The sequence below is a fragment of the Atractosteus spatula genome, chromosome 6 (assembly GCF_055471065.1).
Source record: "Atractosteus spatula isolate fAtrSpa1 chromosome 6, fAtrSpa1.hap1, whole genome shotgun sequence".
Classification (NCBI taxonomy): domain Eukaryota; kingdom Metazoa; phylum Chordata; class Actinopteri; order Semionotiformes; family Lepisosteidae; genus Atractosteus; species Atractosteus spatula.
This window is the reverse complement of record NC_142711.1, coordinates 302,673-325,085: the sequence shown is the minus strand read 5'-3', so window position 1 is coordinate 325,085 and position 22,413 is coordinate 302,673. Positions and strand designations below refer to the sequence as shown.

General features: G+C 42.1%; 1 protein-coding gene across 2 annotated transcripts in view; it reads right to left on the bottom strand.

Moving 5' to 3' along the window:
- Window positions 1–22,135, bottom strand: part of ttc39c (tetratricopeptide repeat domain 39C) — a 52,530-nt gene extending 30,395 nt beyond the window's left edge. For both annotated transcript variants that reach the window (XM_088918807.1, XM_088918808.1), the window contains exons 1-2: window positions 21,549–22,135; window positions 6,207–6,255 (exon numbers count right to left, since the gene is read on the bottom strand). In XM_088918807.1, the coding sequence (XP_088774933.1) occupies window positions 6,207–6,255; window positions 21,549–21,688 (189 nt within the window). In that variant the 5' untranslated portion in view covers window positions 21,689–22,135. The remainder of the gene's footprint in view (window positions 1–6,206; window positions 6,256–21,548) is intronic.
- Window positions 22,136–22,413: the final 278 nt, after the last annotated feature.

The window sequence follows — 22,413 nt, the reverse complement described above, 5'->3', positions numbered from 1 at the left end:
TTGGTGGCGCTGATGGGCCAGTGATGCCTCAGTGTTGTTGCAGTTCCCAGCCCTGATCAAGATGCCCACTTCACACACGCGCCAGGCAGTTACCCCATCATTCAAGGCATTCAGGGCTAATGTGTGGGGCTGCAAACAGGTTTGAGTGGACCTGTGACTGAGAGGGGGGGCTAGGAGCAGGAGGAGATGGAACGATGCCTCAGCACACCTGGCCATGCTAGGGACGCCACTACCTGGGCAGGTGGCTTCCTGGGGGGAGAGAGTCGAGAGAACTTGTCAAGAAGGCATGAAGAGCCCCAGTCAGGACAGCCGCATGAGGAGACCCCCTGGATGAAGAAAGCGAGGTTGGAGGACAGACTGCAGCAGTCAGCCAGGACACCAGGGACTGGGGTCAGTGAAGGAAGACCCCTGCATCGGGTCTCTCCCCCTTCTCCCCGAAACTGGACCTGGAGAAACCTGGTAGAGGGGGCAACACGTGTTCAGGACGCCCTCCTGCACTGCTCTAGGAGCAAGCCGTGGGATGTGATCTGTATAGTGCGTCAGTGCTCATAGGTAGCCTGTGTACAGGGAAGTCCTTATGTGTTAGGGAAGACCGCTGTAAAAAAAATGGGATATTGCATATGATCGCTATCTTGTCTGGTCTGAGGAAGCACTGGTGATTCTGAGAGATTAAAAGAACCTGTGGCAAGGAAGTCAGGGGCCTTGAACACTTTAGAATTGTTAGGTGGCGCAGCTGTGAACAAGGCAGGAAGAATCCTTGTTTGAGGGGTCACCTGTCCGTGACCTAGGATAGACTGTGACTAAAACAAGGGGTTTTTTTCCACAGGTGAGACAAAACTTTATTTCTATTGGTTTACTAATTAAACTTTTAGAATTTAAGGGCTGATATATTTTAGTTAGACTTGTCCGCTAGGTACATTAGACAAAAGTTACTTTAACTGCACAAATACTTTTTACTGTTTATTCCAGCAGAGGAAACAAAATCGACAATGGCAAAAGCTATATCCCTTCGCTCAAGCAGTAAAGTGTGGACTATCTTTCAAACTGAGGTGGCAGATATTGTGCTACAGGGTGGCTAACCATGCATATAAAAAAAGCACAGTTTAAAAAGGCAATGATAACATATGATGAAGTTATCAGAGTTCCTGACCTTTCTGTTTTATGCTAAACAAATGAGCTGATGTTGTTAAGCTGACCAAATCTACTCAGTTATGAAAAGAAAATCAATGAAAACTCCATCAGGAGAGACGGTGAGGAAAAAAACAAAGACAGAACTCATGTATTTTTGACATTTCCATTTTGTCAAAATCCATTTGATGTCTTTTTCAATGTTTTTTCTAAACGGTGTGTGTAGATATCAGGTGTAAGTAGAAAATGGTTAAGTAGGTGGCTGTGTCAGCATGCTTAGGCTGCAAAGGAACAAGTAAAGGTTTATTCCATTTGAAAAGAGAAGAAAGGAAACAACGTTTTGGTTGTGGAGCTTTGGCCTTCTGACACCCAAAGAAGGCTCCAAAGTCGAAACGTTGCATTTCCTTTCTTCTTTTTCCAGTTGGAATAAACCCTTACTTGTTCCAGAAGTAGAAAACAATTACAATCTGTATTTTTAAGAACACATATAGTACAAGAGAAGAGGCCATTTGGTCCATTTAGTCATTAATGATTTAATGATTAGTCATAGTACTGGAAAACAAAGTAGAGATTTACGTTGAGAATAAAAAAAATCTATTTTATGCTTTAAAAGCTCTTCTGGGCTCCAAGCCCACACTTCCACAACTAGCATCACATCTGTCAAGGTGTCCCAGAGGGTTTGAAATGTCTTTTAGAAGTCCAGTTACAGTAATGACTACTATTCTTACACTGCTGCAGGAAAATACTGTAGCATGTTCTTAACAAAACACAATATAAAGACCACTTCTGAATCTGACACCACAAAATAAAGATGGTGAAGTAGCATTAAAAAACAATATTCTATCAACAGCCTTTTTTATCCTTTTTATATTTTATTTAATTTGGTAAAATCTGATACGATCCCTGTAGATCTGTTTCAGCATTGCACTCCTGCTCTTCAGAGACTTGCAGAAAGGGCATCGGAACAGCTCAGACAAACTACAATCCATGAAAACTGTGGAATGTCCTACCCGTACAACCTCTGGACACCCGTTGCAGAAATATCAGCCTTAACCTCTGACGCACGAGGCCAAGCTCTGCTGACACTGGATCTTCTGGTTGTTTTTTTGTGCCAGCTGCTTTACTTTTTCTGGATGTAAAGACTGCCCATTTCAATGTGGTGGGACTCCACCACAACAATAACTTTACAAACAAAAAGGAAAAAAGGTCTGGACCACACGGCACGCAGCAGCCACAACGATACCCTCACCGCTTTAGCCACAGATTTCCATACGAAATACTAGAGGACACTGGTAGCGTCTCGTATCTTCTCTTGCTGTGCCACACCATGCTGTCCTACGGTACTGCCGGAGAGCAACAGCTCCGACTCAGGGAGCACACGTGGATGACTGTTGTGGAACAACAGTGAAAAGCTGGATGAATACTGAAGTCTTTATCATTTTGCTAAAGTACGTTAACAGACAACATTTTTTATATTGAATAAAGCAGCCTAATACTATTTTGTTTTGCTTTTTTTATTTTTTGAGACGAACATTTTGAAGCCAGCTGTAAGCTGTAACAAGGTTGCTATTTATCTGGCTTTTCACCCTGTGAATCAAACCAATGAAATACTGGAGACCAGAACTGCTGAAAAAGAAAACGTTTTCTGCTACTTGTTATCTGAATCATTGAAGCAACATAGATAGATAGATACTTTATTGATCCCGTGAGGGAAATTGCAGTGCAACAGCAGCTTAACACACACAACACAGCCACAGTGTAACGAATTATATAATAATAGTACAATACATACAATACAATACAAGAGTTACTCACAGTCCGGACGCACAAGAACAAACTAGAACAGAACAGTACACAGAAAATCGTATCACACTCATATCACACATATGAATATAAATATAGATGTAACTATAGATATAAATATAAATGTATTGCACAGGTCCCTGGCATATATTGCACAAAAAGTGGTTGTAAACGGGAAAAAGAAAAAGAAAAAGAAAGAGAACAGATGTAGCAGTAGATGTGTAGATGCGTTTAGTCCAGAAACAGGTCACTGTCGATGTTGCCTCTGCCAAGACGCAAGGTGGATGCGTTGTACAGTCTTATGGCAGACGGCAAGAATGACCTCCTGTAGCGCTCCCTGTCGCACCGTGGATGAATCAGTCTATTGCTGAACGTGCTCTTCATTCCTGCCAGCCTGTCAAAGAGGGGATGGGAGAAGTTGTCCATGATGGCCTCTAGTTTGGACCTCATTCTCCTCTCAGCCACTACCTCCAAGGAGTCCAGGTCAAACCCAATGACAGAGCTTGCTCTCCTGATGAGCTTGTTCAGCCTTTTGGAATCTACTGCTCTAATCCCAGAGCCCCAGCACACCACTGCGTAGAAAATGGCACTCGCTACCACCGACTGATAGAACATGTGTAGCATCTTACTACACACATTGAAGGACCTGAGCCTCCTCAAGAAGTAGAGTCGGCTCTGTCCCTTCTTATAGATGGCCTCGATGTTCTTAGACCATTCCAGTCTATCGTCGATGTGCACTCCCAGGTACTTGTACGAGTCCACCATCTCCACGCCACTCCCATGGATGTAGACAGGAGTAGGTTTGACCTTTTTCCTCCTGAAATCTACCACCAGTTCCTTTGTCTTCGTCACATTCAGTTCCAAGTGGTTCACCCCACACCACTCCACAAAGCTGCTGACCAGTCCTCTGTACTCCTCCTCCTGCTCACCCTTGATACATCCCACAATTGCAGAGTCATCTGAGAACTTCTGCAGGTGGCATGACTTTGAGTTGTACTTAAAGTCCGAAGTATAGAGGGTGAAGAGGAATGGAGAAAGAACTGTCCCTTGAGGTGCCCCTGTGTTACTCACTACCTGTTCAGACACACAGTTCTGAAGTCTCACAGACTGTGGTCTGCCTGTCAGGTAGTCAGTGATCCACGAGGTCGTGGAGGCATCGACTTGCATCTCCTCCAGCTTCCTCCTTAGAAGTAAGGGCTGGATGGTATTGAAGGCACTGGAGAAGTCGAAAAACATGATCCTTACAGTGTTGACAGCCCAGTCCAGGTGTGAGTAGGCCCTTTGCAGCATGTAGATGATCGCATCCTCCACACCAACACTGGGCTGGTAGGCAAACTGTAGGGTGTCCAGTGATGAGCTGACCAGGGGTCTCAGGTGGGATAAGACCAGCCTCTCCAGTGTCTTCATGATGTGAGAAGTCAGTGCAACTGGTCTGTAATCGTTGAGGACAGAGGGGCGCCCTTTCTTTGGTACCGGGACCAGGCATGATGTCTTCCAGAGCACCGGGACTCTTTCCAAGCGCAGGCTCAGGTTGAACAGTCGCTGGAGCACTCCGCTCAGCTGATCAGCACAGGCCCTCAGAACTCTGGGGCAGATGTTATCTGGTCCTGTGGCCTTACCCTCGTGCAGCCTCTTCAGCTCCTTCTTCACCTGGTCAGCTGTGATGGTCAGCCTGGCCTGGGGGATGGTGCTCATACTGCTTTCAGTGCTGCAGGTGTTAATGGCGGAGGTGTTGGAGAGTGGCAGCTGTGGGGGATGGGTGGGTGAGTAGCCGTCGGGGGTTGTGGCTGTAGGCGGCCATGTTTGTGGGGGGATGGAGGAGGTATTGGGCAGTCGCAGCTGTGAAGGGTTAGGGAGCGTGTGGCAGTGGAGGGATGGGTGTTGCGCCACAGAGGACCCAGAATCAAACCTGTTAAAGAACTGGTTCAACTCGTTGGCCATCTCCAGGTTCCCTTCTGTTGCACCCCCAGCCTGTTTGAAGCCAGTGATCTCTCTCATGCTGCTCCATACATCTCTCACCCTATTCCTTTGCAGCTTGTCCTCTATCTTCTTTCTGTATGCGTCCTTGCTCTCTCTTAACTTCTGCTTTAGCTCCCTCTGTACACGCTTGACCTCTTCCTTATCTCCCCTCCTAAAGGCTCTCTTCTTGTCATTCAGAAGAGCCTTCAGGTCGCTGGTGATCCAGGGTTTGTTATTGGAAAAGCAGTGTACGTCTTTGGTGGGGATGGTGTTATCTACGCAGAAGTTAATATAGTCAGTGACACAGTCCACCATACTGTCTATGTCGTCCCCATGTGGTTCGCACAGCACATCCCAGTCGGTGGCCTCCAAAGCACCACGTAGATCCTCCATAGCCTCCTGAGACCATCTCCTCACAGTCCTCATGGTCACAGGTTGGCGCTGGACAATAGGCGTGTACAGTGGTGTAAGCAAGACAAGGTTGTGATCTGATCTGCCAAGGGGGGGAAGGGCTGTGGAACTATATGCATCCTTAGCATTGGCATATAATAAGTCCAGTGTTTTGTTTTCTCTGGTCGGGCACTTAACAAACTGGTGGAAAGTAGGCAGAGTGGTGGAAATAGATACGTGGTTAAAGTCCCCTGAAATAGCTATAAAAGCGCTTGGGTGCTTTGTTTGTAGCCTGGCTGTGACTGTGTTTATGACGTCACACGCTACCTCTGCATTTGCCGTAGGTGGAATGTAAACAACAACAAAGATGGCGCATGTAAACTCCCGCGGCAGATAGTACGGACGCAGTCCTACGGCTACCAGTTCGATGTCCGGGTTGCAGACGCGCTCCTTAACATGAGTATGTCCAGGATTACACCATCTGTTGTTTACAAGCACCGCGAGCCCCCCTCCTTTCCTCTTACCGCTCTCGGTGTTTCTGTCCGCCCGCACCGTCTGAAAGCCGCTAACATGACAGTGTGGAAAAGTATTTAAGCACATTAAGCATAGAAGAACAAGAGAACCCACCCTCCATATAAAGAATATTAACTAAAACTGAGAAAGAAGCTCATCTACCAGTGTGAATGTTTTACCAATAATAATAATATTATTTTAGAATTACTAAGGTCTGTTGTTGATCGATTATAATGTATGCATCAGAAAGATTAAACAGAACTAGACATGAAAGAAAGCATAACAACAATAATAATAAAATAATAATAATAATAATAAATTACCTGGAGTAGACTAAATGTACAAAAAGGTTACAGGATGGTATCAAGCATTTCCTGCAACCAAAAAAATTTAAAGGTATTTTAGCCACTTACCAAAAAACTGACAAAACTTGCTCCAAAGCTCATTAATGGGCTGTGGTTCCTATAAGGAAAAAAAAGAGGGGAGAGAGTTTTAAAATCATGATAAGGTAGACAGGAGCTCTTTACAGGATATCTGTTCTTCATCCATTGAAAGCCTCAAGACCAGTGGCATGTTACCACATGACCGAATGTTGTAACAACTCTTGATTCATGTTCTCCCACTTCTATCAGCATGTCTGTGTGAGCTCTGCAAAGACCCTGCCTCCTTCACAACCAGCCCCTCACTGCCATAGTGCTCACTGAGCAACATTACAAAGACAAACCGGTTAGGAGGAAACTAAACACTATCAAACCATTCATTCCTTCATCTTCCAGGTGGAGAAAACACTTGTTGCCAGCCTGCACCTAATAAAATAAGCTTTTTGCGTCAGGAATCACAGATTTTTCTGTTTAAAATAGGCTGACAGGAAGCAGAAATCTCACTTACTATATGTGCAGCAGCATTCTAAAGTGCTATTCAACTTTGAAAAAGAAATTAAAAAATCACTAACTTAGTGTTTATTACTAGTTAAAAAGCTAAGGGAGAGAAATTATTATTTTTTTTTTTACTCATTGACTCTCTGTCCTGCGTTCAATAATGCCAAGTGTTCTGCAGTCCGGCTGAATGGGAAGAGCCCAGCAAGCACGCAGTCAGCCTGCATCAGCAGACTGTAGAACTCACTGCAGGGGTAGGAACCACGAGTACAGTAAGCAGATATGACAAAGAACCTGGCCTTAAGTGCCTTATTCAACCTTAAACGGGTTGAGCCAGTTGAGCCTCCCTGGGAACATGTGAGCTAAGCAATCTTACACAAACGGCGGAATTTAAAATACTCTGCAGTTTTACCCATCCTTTTTTTTTTTTAGAGATAACAGCAAAAAGGCCATGACAGAAAGGTTTTAGCAGGCACGCCAGAGGGCTAAGGTGTGCCAGATAAGGGCAGATGCCTGCAGGGGCTCCACAGTCTGGACGCACTGCTCAGCTCACGTAACCGGCGCCAAGAGCTTCTGCAGAAGCTCGAGCTGCCTCCAGGATTTAGAGCTCAGAACGCAAGGACAGAACAGGGTCGGCCGTCTGCGGCAGGATTTGTGTTTCAAGTTGTGTGCATCAGCGTGAAATTCAGTGCTGCGCTAAACGATGTGTCCCACAGGCAACGAACAGTATACAAAAGTACACACAGTACGTGTCTCTAGACTTCGGTGTCTTACCCTTACCTAGTAGTTTCTAGCAGGCATGGTTAGCTAGTGTCCAAACTAGAACACTCCAATAAAAGAAATACATGCTCTATCGTAAAGGTGTGAACCTAGCTTGGAAAAAAAACGCCTCAGAGGTCAGAAAAGCACTACAGAAGAAAATGACAATTTTCAAAAGCAGAACTTCGATCCAACAGAACAAATAACATATTTCATCAATAGAATTTGAGAGGAGTAATTTTATGTGCTCTATTGAGGGCAAAATACAGATAAACATGGCCTTATGGATAATTTCCATATAAATGGTGCAGCAAACAAAAACGAACCATGACCCCAAAACCCCAGCGATAACGAAATGCGATCATAAAGCCTGTGCTCAGCCCCAGAAACCCATCAGGCCAGAGTTCATCACCGTTTCTGCAAAATAAAGCACAAAACTTAGGGTGAAACACCAGTCTTAACATTTTTCCCTTTCGTTATAAATAATGTGTTAAAATACCGCCCTGTCTCAAACTGTCCTGGCGAAATACGAGTCACACTGGCACCCAGATGGGTGGTCAGAGGGATCCCTTGTTTTGATCAGATGGTTACCTCCTGAAAACAGTACTGTACACCATTATATAGTACTTACAGTATTCATACAGCTGAGTGAACTACAAGTTCAAGTGCAAAGTAATTTTCTCATGGAAACGACAGCAGTGCCTACAGATAGGAAATAAACCCACAGTCATTCGTGACGGTGCAAGTAGAATGTAGCAATATATAAATAAAGAAGAGCATTATATGTACACATATAATATATCTTCATCCATTTACCAACAGAGTTGCAGGGGAGCTCTTATATCTGGCACAAGGCAAGGTACACCCTGGACACAGGGCACACACAGGCACACACACTCATACCAATTGTCCTGAAGCCAATTAACCTACCAGCATGTCTTTGAACTGTGGGAGGAAACTGAAGTACCCAGAGGAAACCCACATGAACACAGGGAGAACATACAAACTCCACAATGGCAGCACCCCAGGTCCGGAATAAAACCCAGGTCCCCAGAACTGCTGAACCCTGTGCCGCCACACCACTTACTATATAATACAGTAGGTAATGCAAAGTATTTTTTTTTAATTGTAAATTTGATATAATATATATGGTAGTATAGTAGCTGTATAGGTTTGGCATAAATCTTCTGAATAATCTTAGGTTTCACACGCGCATAACTGTTGTATTCTTTCAAAACATGAGACCCCATTAAGCTGCTCCCTGTAAGCAGCTTTTCTCACTCTGCACAATAGCCCATTTCCATGGGAAAAGTGTCAAAGAGACATTCAATGGGAAAGCGCTCAATAACAGCCTGTACAAAGCACAAAACTTTCTGTACACATTCTTGACGGGATATTTATATAGAATAACCTCTGAAGGGTGCAGCTTTTAACACATAAAACCATTTGTTAAGTTGTGCTTAAAATTACAGCAAGCAAAAACTCCCGATTCTAGTAAAAGTTTATGATGTCCATGACAGTAAGTAACACACAAATGCAATTCTGCTTGATTACATTTAGAGCAGCAATTTCTCTTGAACAGAAATTCAGCCACAGCACTGTATGTGGCCCAGCCTTCAAGGGAATCAGTTATGTAGTGACATTTAAAATGGCAAAAGGGAATTAACAGCCTTTTTGTATATTTAATGAAATTTGCATGTCAGGTTGTATTAAGCGGCCAGACCACAGAATCTGAGGCGTTTGTGATGGCGGCACTGACGTGGCTTTACAGCACATCGGCATTGATTTTTTCATAAATGGGAATTTGATAAAGGTGCCAAACCTGTTTAGCCACATTGCTGTCCTTGCCAGAGGTAACGAATGATTAGATCATAAGCATGAACAACCATAAATAGAAAAAGCCAAGTGCACCAACTGTAAACACTTTCCTAAAGCACATTTTATGTTTTAAAAAGATTACACTTTACTAAAAATCACATCTATTGTACTTAATTCCGATAGTAAACATTGGATATTCAAAGAGTGGTCTTATTACAGCAGACTATTTTTTTAAGAACAGTTTTCAAAGACTTGCAGTACAATAACTGTAGTGAGTGCACTGTGGTTTGTAGTCTCCAAATAACTCCCAAGAATCGTATCGTGACTGCAGAGCTGCTGGCAATCCAGGCTCAGTGATCAGCCAGGATAAAGCCTCTGATCTAAGAGACTCTTCAGCTGCTAATGGTTACATGTAATGGAGATCTAACTGGATAACTGATCAGCCCGGGTGATCAAGGCATGTCTTCTCTCACTGGCAGGTCAATTAATCAATCAGAGTACCTGAGAACAGCACACATCGGCCATGCAAATGGATAAATTTGCATTCATATTTTTAGTTCACTATAAAGATTAACATTTTTTTCTGATAGCATCTTGCCTGTTTATCCCTTCATATAGTTTGGTGTTCAATTTACTTCATATTTTATTTTTTCTAAATATTTTCCATCATTCGTGTGCTGTATCTAGTTCCAAATTTTTTTTAAACCATTTTAATTCCTATTATGTGGTAAGCATACTGAGATTTAACATTTGGGCTGCAACACCCAGCACTACAGACCTGGGTAAAGGATGCTTCCTAGAGATGGTGATAAAGTAACTTCACGAGTCAAAGACACCTCGGTTGCACAGCAAAGATCAAAGCAAAGGCATGCAAAAAAACAAACCACAGGGTCCTGGGTGGAGCGGTGGCTCTGTGGCTAAGGATCTGTGCCTGTGGCTAGAAGGTTGCCGGTTCAAATCCTGCAGCCGGCAGAGGAATCCTACTCCATTGGACTCCTGAGCAAGGCCCTTAACCCCAACTGCTCCAGGGGCGCCGTACAATGGTAGACCCTGCCCTCTGACCCCAGGCTCTCTCCCTGTCTGTGTGTCTCATAGAGAGCAAGCTGGGGTATGCGAAAAGATAATTCCTTATGCAAGAAATTGTAAAGGGTTAATAAAGTAATGTTGTGTTGTCCAGAGCTTGACTTGTTCTTTTGAAGAAGCGAAGTTAATTCAGAGTTCTATCTTCTCAATTTGTTAATACGTGGAAAATATCAAGCAGCACGCATTCATTTCAGAAACATGCTTTAAAATAAAAGTGGAAAACATAATTGCTGTTCAATGATATAAATAGCAGAGAACAGAAGACACACTCCATGACAGTAGTTTCGAGAGGAGTTAACCACATGCAGAAAAACAAACTGTCCCTTTCACTGGTTTTGTATTTTTTATTGGTTTTAATCAGCAAGTTGTATTTCATACCTTTATCTGAAGTAGAATGATTTTTTACCAGTAACACTAGCAACACTTTAAGAGATAGTGTTGCCACCTTGAAGCCTGATCTCAGAAGCTATGCATGTTATACATACAACCTACTCCAAATATTCAAAGACAAATATATAGCAGGTGGCATGTGGTTGGCATTACTGAACCCTGGTTTCAACTCTGGACCTGGGGTGCTGTCTGTGTGGAGTTTTTATGTTTGTGTCGGTTTCTATCGGGTGCTCCTGTTTCCTCCCACAATCCAGAAACATGCAGATACTGTAGGTTAATTGGCTTCTGGGAAAACTGGTCCTGGACTGAGTGTGTGTGTTTGTGTCTGTCTTCCATGCGATGGACTGGCGTCCTGTCCAGGGTGTACCCTGCCTTGTGCCTGTTGCTTGGTTCTCCAGAGACCCTGAATTGGATGAAGAAAGTATGAAATAAACATAAAGCATGGATGGATGAAAGTAAAAAGGGAAAAATCACTGCTGTGTAAGTATTCAAACCCTTTGCAGAGGCAAACAAATTAATTCAGGTGTACAAAATCACCTTAACCTTAGTTTAGAGCCCTCTGTGTGCTATAATAGATAGAGGATCACATTATTACAGAAGAAATACATTTGTCTGGTTAAGGTCCCTCAGTCAGGTAGTGAATCTCAAGCAAGAATTCAATAATGAAAACCAAGCAGCTTTAAAAAAAAACTCAAAGAGACATAGCTGCAGATAGTCACAGACCAGGAGGGGGGTACAAAACTATTTCGAAGATCCCTAATGTGTTTTTGGAGCTTGGTGAAGACAGTCACGCAGAGGTGGAAGGCCCTCTAACACTGCCTAGATCAGGCTGTCCCTCCAAACTGAGCAGCCAGGAGAAAACTTTATAGAGACGCTACCATGAGGCCAACAGCAGCTTGGAAAGAGCTACAGAATTCAATGGCTGATATGGGAGAAAATGGGCAGGAGTCAACCATACCCCATTCGTTTCATGGCCTGCAAGGCAGAGTGGAAAACTCCTCACATCCTGTATGAAACCCGAAAAAATATTTAAGTGATATGGCAAACATATGTCAGACAGGACAAAACAAGAACTTTTTTTGCTGCATATGCAAAGTGTTACATCTGACGTGAACCCAGTGTACTGCATCACTCAGTCAGCACTAACCTCTACTGTCCAGCTTGGCGGTTGACCATTCTATTACTGGTATACCGTAGAGGAAAGCCTTTAAACCTCATTCTGGGGCAGATATTCCACTTTCAGCAAATTACAAAAAGCAAAACTCAACAGCCACAGTCAGCTGATTCACCGTCTTCAGGGTTGATCAGTTTGACACAACCAACTTTGACCAACAACACTGTCTATTTAAAAAGCAGCACCTGAAAAGTCAGTTAATTTGGTACAGTACAATTAAGCCACTTACTCATTAAGAGCTCTGTAACAAAGACAACCTACAGAAAAGACTGCACAACCCGGATTTGGGTAAAAAGTCTTTACTACAGAAATTATGTATTAAGATAGCATTCATCTCTGAGCATTATTTTATGTTTACAGCATTACAAGTGTAATTTATAGCATTATTCTTTTTCACATTATACTTTTTCATACTGTAAATAACATACTGTATATACTGTAAGCAATAGTGTACCATGGGGTACTTTAAGTAATCAGGATGTTAAAGTACTGAACTACGCCAAAGTAGGCTTTTAAAACAGACTTTTGCCTGTTTTTTAACTGGAAAATACCACAAGAATTATTAAAATACTTTTCACAGTAAACTAAAAAATTAAAAAAAAAACATGCTTACTAAAAACATCTTCAAAGTCATAAAGAAATAGGACTACATCCCATCCTTAAATTACATCATTAGAGACACCTTTTTTATTAGAGACTGCATTCTCCAGACATTTTTAACATTTTTATTTGTTAATATATGGAAATTTCACGGACTCCAAGACGCAATAAAGGAAACAACTGACACAGGGATACTTCCATTTTACTAATAAGGAAATGATGAGCTCTGCGTTAACATTTGAAATGTACAGTATACTGTGCAGTACATTTCTACTCTCATTCGAAAAATAAAAATTGTTTTTAAGTGAACTATTTCGTGTTTATCTGTTCAATGTTTCAAGATTTCTGCTCCATCTGCTGTTCAGAAAAAAAAAATCTAAATATTACAGTTTTTTGGTCAAAGGTCCAATAGGGATGTCATTTCATAGCGAGCCAACAAAACTGAAGGTAATGCGTCCACAAAAGTTCTACTGCACCGCAGTATGCATCCCCTGTGATGGACTGAAAGCCTAAAGAAACATGGGTCAAACTGAAAGAATAAGCTGGTTCTTCCAACCGAAAACCGAAAAGGGTGCACACAGCTTCTTGCTGTGAAGAATTTTGTATTTTTCTGGTGCCACAATACCATAACCCCAGTCATGTGACCTGTACTGTACCTCTTCATTAGACGCGTTTTGTGGTTCAGGAGCTGAGGAAAAGAGCGACTCGGCCCGTCAGCTCCGAGCTGCCGCAGCCCCCACAGCAAGAGAGAGCTGTCCAGCGATTCCCGCACCAATACTGATTATTTCTACCGTATTCCCCATTTTGCTCTGTTGGTTTATTTGGCGTTTACTAATTTCTAACCAATAGTTAATTTCTAAAATCTACAAAGTGTACCAAGGGATGGTCCACATAAAGACAAACACCGTAAGGGCATCCGTTTCAGAGGAGTTCACATACAGTACATGGCCATCGGGTTCAAACCCATTCAAGGAACAGTAAAACCAAGCATTGCTTCAGCTGGTTGTAATATATGATTCCCCTCATCGCCTGAAAGAAGTGAGAAAAAGAGCTAAACTGTAAACTGGTACAGATCAACTGTAAATCGCTTTAGATACAAATACAAAGAGAACAGTACAATCGGTACGTATCCATCCAATTTGCGTTTCAACAACATTCCGAGTTTCCAATGATCATAAACAAGCAATGCTCCTTAGTACCAGCAGTATCTTTGTAAGAGCTCAAAATACTCATATAATCTTTCAAATTAAATATTTCCCTAAAGAGATAATAAACTAAATTATAGGTCACATTATCCGCTAGATTAGAAAGGCATGATAGTGATTAGAATATGCAGTCACCTTGTACAATCAAGATTATGTTTTTTTATTAACAACAACATTCCTAAATTTCTGTACTTTAATGGAATGATTGAAAACTTACTATTTTTCTTTGATGATTACATAATGCACTTTCATACATAGGACTGGAATTTTGTATCTGAAAGTAAACCTTTTAAAGTGAAAGTAACCGTTTCAGCAAAATGGATTCTGTTGACGTGACTAATTTCAATTTCTCAGAGATTATACAAACTGCCTTTAAAGAAGGATAAACAAGTTCTGTCACTTGTAATAGCAAACTTCAATAATTCTTAACATTCACAGCAATTATGGTGCTGTGAAGTGATCATGGCTGTATAGAGACCAAAGACCTGCTGAAGATAAGTCCAACAGGGTACAAAATGGTTAAATTCAGCCTCATGGTTTGCAAAACACCCTAGTTGTGATAACAGCGATCTTCACTCTGATACGCTTAGGCATCTCTTTACTAGCGAATGTCAAGCCAGGAAGTAAAGAGATATGTTATTAAAGCTGACGAAACCATACTCTGCTGAAAGCTGAATAAGTATTAAAGCAGATGTGTTTTTTATTGTGGAATAAGTGAAGATTGTGTCGTTGGAGGCTACAAAACCAGCAACAGTGGAGACTACGGGTAGTACCAGGCATTCGCACATTTTTAAGGAGGATGGAATTACTTTTAAGAAACTGCCACTTGCTGCATCACAGAGAAACAGAAGAGTCGGTTCTACTCTGCCTCTACTGCATGCGAGTTAAACATTTCACATCCTGCAATTTGCATCAGTAGGCAATGTGCAGCAATCCCACGATAACTGATCTATCTTCCCCACATGTTTGCGAAAGGAATTTGAATAGTGTTTACACCACGTCTTCATGCACACAAACTCATAACTTTTATTTGTACTGAAACCGGATGTGTTCTGACGTGCAGACTCGGAAACAGCATCCAGCAGAGACCGGCACTGTGTGCTGTTGAGAGACAAATACACATTCCTATGCTGTGCATGTATGGGATGAAGAAGAATAAAAAATACTTTTCTGTGAGAGAATTTATTGTGCGCATTGTTTGATTTTATAGTGATTGGGAGAGCAAAGGCAATGAATTCTGCTTCAAAGTTTTTTGCTTGAAGTTGGAAGTTTGTGCTGTATGCCCTCTGACAATGGCGAGGAATGGCAAAATCAGCCTTTCACATCATCCACATCACCAAAGACAGTCTGAGCCTTGTGCATCCAGGTCAGCCTTACAGGTCTCTTTTCATTACCACTGAAGCAGAGCTTGACATCATAATCCATCGTGTGCATTTATAAGAATGGGACATCATTCAGCATTTAAATATCATTTAATGATATACCTTAAAATATTTACATTTTTGGAGCTGAAGGGACAATCCCATCCTCAAACATTTTGTTTTTGTATCGACACATGGTACAGACTTCACAGGGACATCTTTTACCAGTACAAGCTCGAGCAAATATTTTTAGACACTTAATAGATCTTGAAATATTTATAAAGGTGTGACCGGTAATCTCTGCTTCAGTGTTTGTCTTTTTCTTTTACACAATTTGGCAAGAGAAGGAATGAATACTGTCATTAGAGAAAGAGAATCAGAACCAACATTTAAAGTCACATTCCAGTAATTCACAAAGAGAGAAATAAAAAAGAGCACAACCCTGTTATTTCTAACAGACACACATCATATTCATAGTTAAATATATGGATATTATATTATAACGTATAATATAATATATGGATAACCAGCATATGTTTTAATAGCTATTATTGACATTCAGAAGATTCAAGAGTCACTCTTCCTTTCTAGTATGACAAGAGCATTTATATCTGCCCATCCATTTTCTAACCACTTCTTCCAGTACAGGGCTACAGGGGAGCCCAGAGCTTATCCCAGCAAGCAACGGGAGCAAAGCAGGGCGGGAAGATCTGACACCAGTCCATCACAGGGAGTTTTATATACTATTTAAAATAATTTTCTAAAACTGTCACACAGAGCCAGTGGAACACAAGGCAATTACAAGTATTACAGGTTGAAAATCCTTTATCCGAAATTCCAAAATCCAAAAACCTCCAAAATCCTAACGTTTTTTTTAATGCTGACACGACACGCCACAAATGGAAAATTCCATAAAGTGCGGGATGGTTCCACTACGTACAGCTGTTGTGCACCGCTTTCACCTCCACGTAAAACGCTATGTATGAGTGTAACATGACTAGCGTAATTGTTGCGTAACAAATATAATGCTGACGTTTTCAGTTTTCATTACATTTACCTGTAATCAAATTCCATGTTTTGTTTTTATACAAAAATCTTTATGTACTGTAACCTTTTAATCAAAACACAACTTCGTTGGTGGATACTGATAACTTACCGAACTTTCCAGCTCACAGTGATGTCATCGATGACGTACCCTCTCCCTCAAGTTTCTCGGACCTGATGTAGTTGTAATGTCTGGGGCTGCATTTATCTTCAAGTTTGTAAGCAGTGATCATCATGTTTTGTTTTGTTTTTTTATACAGTAAGTACAAAATGTTCATTTTACGTGAAATCTGAATTTCACCTCCATGTATGAGTGTAACTTGACTAGCGTCATTACTTGTACATTACTTTAAAAATAAAATGCTGACTTTTTTCAGTTTTCATTTTATTTACCTGTAACCATATTCAATGCTTTGTTTTTATACCCTACAATAAAACTTAATACCTGTGTAGTAAAAAATAAAATACAAATGGCGTACGTGTACTGTAACCTTTTAATCAAAACATGACATCGTAGGTGGAGACTGATATCTTACCTTCTGATGGTATTATGTTTAAAAATGTATATAAAACTACATTCAGGGTATATGTATAAGCTATATGATGAAATGTAAATGGATATTGTGTTTAGACTTAGGTCCCATAACCAAGCTGTCCCATTTTATAGATGCAAATATAAAAATATTCCGAAATCCGAAAAAATCCAAAATCTGCAACACTTTCAGTCCCAGGAATTTCGGATAAGGGATTCTCAACCTGTATAAGGTTATTGGCAATTTGATAGTCATGAGTCCGAACATACAAATAGATGAACTTGAATCTTCTTGAAATCTGAAAGTTTTCAGGTGGACATACCTGAAGAAGGCGCCACAGCCGAAAAGTTGTGTCTCTTTTCTTTTCAGCTTGGAATAAACCTTTCCTTGTTCCATTTTATTTAATACAGTGCAGAGCATAGAATAATTACTTTAATATAATAAAACTCATAAAGCACAGTTGACATAACTAATTTTGTGCAGAGCATAAAATAAAAGCAATTGAGTTTAACAAATAAACTACATAACACTTAGAGCTCTGGTCTGTGTAAGGAAAACAGCTCAAATCCCATGATCTGTTGATTTTCTGTTGAAACCTGAATACATTCTTCTGTTAGATTTCCATTTATCTAATAATTAGTGCTTGCTCAAAAGAAATGCTTGACACATCCTTGGCAAACGTTCCAACAGTGCTTACCACACCTACATCTCTAAAGGAAGTTTGCAGCACTTGTGACCAAACTGCTGGGTATTTGCATCTTGCATAATAATACTTTTAGCATTTCTCCAGATGAGAGCACTGAATTAACACATTTAAAAAAAATAAAATTAGCTTGTGTATTATGTGCCATTCCTTAATGACTGTCCACAGGCAAAAAATCAGTCTGGTTAATTCTCTCACCAGTGCGACACAGCCATAAATTTCCTACCACACTCAGAACTTGAACTGTATGAATTTATCCTGAGGACAGATAGGAGGCCGCCTACACGGTCTCTCTCGTAAGCAACCACCTCGTATGTTACTTTTTCATATATACACATTTTTTTGTAATGTTGGTGTTAACTGGATTTGCACATTTTATTAATACAGTTATTAAACAAGTAATGACTTGAAAAAACTCTCCATTTATATGTATTAACTAGATTCTCCTTAAAGATACAAGTAATAGGTTTATTCCATGCTGAAAAAGAAAACAACGTTTTGGCCATGGAGCCTTCTTCAGGTGTGAGAGAGACAAGGCAGTAAGCAAAGGTAATCCGGGTGGAAGTTGGTGAAATGTTGCAGAAAGCACTCAAGCGATACATTGATGACTACGTCAGTGCCGCCACATGCTCCAATGACCAGCATGAGTGCTTTCTGCATCATTTCACCAACTTCCACCTGTCCCTCAAATATACGGTTAACATATCTTCCACTACTCTTCCGTTTCTAGACATCAACTTCTCCATCACCCACCCTCAACTCTCCACTTCGGTTACAAACTCACGGATTCACATAGCTATCTCCTGTATAGCTCATTTCACCTCAAACACACTAACAACTCTCTCCCTTTTTCACAGTTCCTTCGGCAGCGACGACATCAACTTTCAGAACCAAGCCCTCAAAATGTACTCCTTTTTCATCAACAGAGGATACCCCAGCAGTTTGATTGACAGGGCCCTTGCCCGAGCCAAAAACACCCCTCGGACCATCAACTCAATCAGGAACTGCCGCTATAACAACCGCAATCCTTTGTGCTTCCCTACCACCCCAACACACTTCCTATCCCTAGGACTATTAACGACAACTTTTCCTTCCTACAGGATGATCCCTCCATTGGGGCCCTCTTTTCTGACTGCCCCATCATCTCATATCGCCGACCACTTAATCTGCGCAACCTTCTTGTTCACAGCTCCCTTGACCGCCCTCAGCAACCATCCACACCAGGCACTTTCCCTTGCAACAGAGCTCGCTGTATCACCTGCAAGTACACATCTAACACCACACTCATTCAAGGCCCCTCAGGACAATTCTGGATCACCCAAATGGCATCTTGTACCTGCAGCAACCTTATTTACTATATCTCTTGCAGTAAATGCCCAGCCATCTACATTGGAGAAACAAGGAGACTCGGAGACCGCTTCAGAGAACGTGTTAGGGCTGTGAAGATTAAAGATCTCTCCAAGCCCATTGTTTCCCATTTCACCTCCGACGGCCACAACCACTCTAATCTCTCTGTCTGTGTTCTCAAAGACAGTTTTCCGAACTCATACATCAGAAAGACTACAGAAACCAAAATTTTCCTGCAGCTAGGATCACACCTTCCACCTTCTCTTAACGACAGACTACTTTTCTTCTAAATTTTCTCCATCCAATAGGAGGTTTCATTTTACACCTCTCTACACCTATTCTGACTTCACACCTTTTGATTGGTCTCTCTTACTGTCCCCTGCTCCCACCTCTCACTCCTCCTCTCTCCCAGCCTTTGTTCTCCCGCTACATTACCTTTGCCTACTGCCCTGTCTTCCTCACACCTGAAGAAGGGTCCACGGCAGAAACGTTGTGTTTTCTTTCTTCTTTTTTTCAGCATGGAATAAACCTATTACTTGTTCCTTTGCAGCCTACGCATGCTGACACAGCTACCCACCTGAACTACTATCTCCTTAAAGATTACTTGTACAGCATGCCCAACAGGAAATTACATTTCAATTTAACATGATCTCAGCACAGGAGGATCCTAGTCAGCAACGCAGGACAGAAAACAACAGGGGAAATGTATTTACTATGGGAAAACTGGAAGGGAAGTTGAATGCATTCTTATTTTAATTAAATAATGTATAACGCTTTCAGTGAGAAATATGACTTTTTATGGCATAAGAGTGACAGACGGTATCACAGGCCTGTTCAGAATTGGGAAAATGAGAGAGATAGAGTCTTTATTATCCCCAAAGGGCAATTTGTTTTATAGCAGCAGACAATATAAAGAAAACAAACAAACAATACACATAGGCATGCCCCCAAAAAGAGTTTGTTAAGCAGGTTATAGCCACAGGTATAAATGAGAACTTAAACCCGTTTGCTTTTAAAGTGGCAAATCAGTATCTGCGCCTTGAGGAGAGCAAGAGGAATTCATTAAACAAAGGCTGTGAAGGGTCCTCTGGGACACAGTATGCTTTATGCCAGACCCGGAGGGCAGGGCCGAAAAGATCAGCATCAGTGACTTCCTGACACAGCTTGACGATACTGCCCAGTTTGTTCTTACTGCTCACATTCAGATGACCAAACCAGCAGATTCAACAAAAGACCAAAAAACATGATCCACAACAAATTATCAACCTTCAACTGTTTAAGCTCTCTTAAGAAAAACAGGCCTGGGGTTATTCTGGCAGGAATAAATAAAACAAATCAATATTCGGCTCCTTGTAAAACATTTTAAGCTGAGGACAAAATATATTAAAGTTTCATTGATTAAAATCTGTTATGCATTTTAACTGATAAGTTATTTAGTAAAGGTCAAAAGGTGTAACTGACAATTAAAGTGACCATTCTTCATTATTAGTGCAACATATTTTACAGGTTCTTAATTTACAGTATCTTTGCAGATCATTGTTTCTTGTGATACCACTGCTCTGATGCATCAATAACATCTATTATTACAAAGACACACTCCTATTGTCCTTCAACCACTGGGGGCTGGCTGGTGTGTCACAACAATACACAGTGTGATTCAAGGTCCTGTTGCTGCTACTGCTAAGCACTTCTGCTGCACTCAGGAATTGAGACATCAATTGCACCTGAAAGTATCCTTAGAATACAGTGCTTTTTCAATGTGTCTTGTATTTGAAGCTGCTCCTGGTGACTTAAACAAGAAAGCACAAAAACTCAGGATGCCAGGAAACAATTCAAGACTACAGAACTTTCCTTGAGCTGTCCTGTGTCTCAGCTGCCTGCAACATTTAAGGTGGATATTAAGTTGGCAAAATTTGGACCAACCCAGTCATGAGTCAGTCATGAGGGAACAAGGTCTGACAATCTCACCTGAACACCTCTGGAATCATAATCTTCAGGCTGGGATGGTGTTCAGGTTAAATTAGTTTGTGCTCCTGAGAGGTTGTTTTTTTGCTAGTAATGCATTTTGGATTTTTGTATTAAGGGCTGACTACACATAATAATGCAAAAATCACATTACCACAAAAAAACCTATCTGAATCAAGCTAAAATGCCAACTCAGCATGAAAGCTTTGCTTGTCTGTTATGGAATCTATTTCCAAAACACACATCCAAAATTAGAAGAACAATGATATTTTTTATATGAACACAAGTCCAACTCTGAAACCACAAGGTTAAATGATAATGTTTCTTCAAAGCTGGCTGTTTTAAAATGTGTCAGGCTCTCATTCACTATGGCTACAGAGGTGACAAACAAAACTTCAGCAACAACAGGACAAAGGCTATTGGTGCACCTGTAATCTTTATGCTTGATCGGTAAATACTAGTAGAAGTAATAATGAACAATTGACCATCTTCAGTCATGACATATGGCAGATGATAAAAATAACAGTATATGCAGCCAATCTAATTGTACGTCATAGCATTAAGTGCAGAATGCCCGACACCAGTGGGAAGATTATAGTACAGTACATGTGATATACTGAACTGTACATCCATATAGAAGCTTTATTTACAGTCTTCACTGTTGACAAACACCGACAACAGTGCAGGCTTGCAGCTCAGAACGTACTGCAACTCTCACGTAGACTGACGAGCACGCAGGCGTGTGTTAAAGCGTTAAATGCCTGCTTCACCGCTCTGCGATGCGGGCTCTTGCGGGAACACCATGGGGATTCACGCAAAGCTCGCTCACATTTAGTCTAATTCCTGGCAGGCGAGAATGACAGCAGGGCCGCGGTGCGAGGCGAGCGGCGGTGCCTACCTGTGCTTTCTGAAGAGCTCGTCGCTCTCTCTGAATCCGTTGTTCAGCAACATGTTGATGCCTTGCAGGGCCAGCTCCGCGTCATCCAGGTGCTCCGCTCCTTCGTCCACCTGCTGCTGGGCTTGCTCCGGCCCGGCCATGTCCAGGAGAAAATCCCACTGGGGAGGGGGGGTGTGTGGTGGTGTAAGGAATGAGAGACGTGCCCGGGATCCGGGATCTCACCACCTCTCGTCTATAAATCGAAAGCTGCCGCACGCCAGCACAGAGAGAGGAAGAGGTGGAGTCGCCGGCCCCTTTCTGCACAGAATTAGTCAGCAGGCGGCTCCTACATCACCCACTACGGCAAAGCACTGCGGGCGCACCGATCTTCCCCCGGCGCACTACCGGTCCCGGAGCAAGCCCCCTGCGCGAACCGTACCCATCCTCTTCTTTTAACACTGCCTAGATTCGCACTTCATTATTTTTTTAAACATCCCTGCGGTGAGCAGGACCTGGATTCTGCCTGGTGCAATACTGCATGACTCCCCGGATATTCCCGCGGCCGTACATTCACCTATAAAGCACGACGGAAGAGAAGGAAAGAAAAAAGGCTCCCCCCCGTTTTTTCTCACTGAATGAGCAGGACTAACTCCAGAGGCCAGAGGGGAGACCGCAGCTAATGCAACACCCCCTCAGCCCCGTGTAGTACAGCCCCGCTCGGCGCGCACAGGTGCTGCGATCCTGGCGCAGACGTGCGGATCAGCCAATAACGCCGGCGAGCCGGAGTCAGGTGCGGCTGCTTAACTCTGGAACGCGCAGACGCGCCGCGCACGCTCCGGGGCGGGGGCGAGCACGGCGGAGCGGTGTCATTCTGCCAGCCATTGCG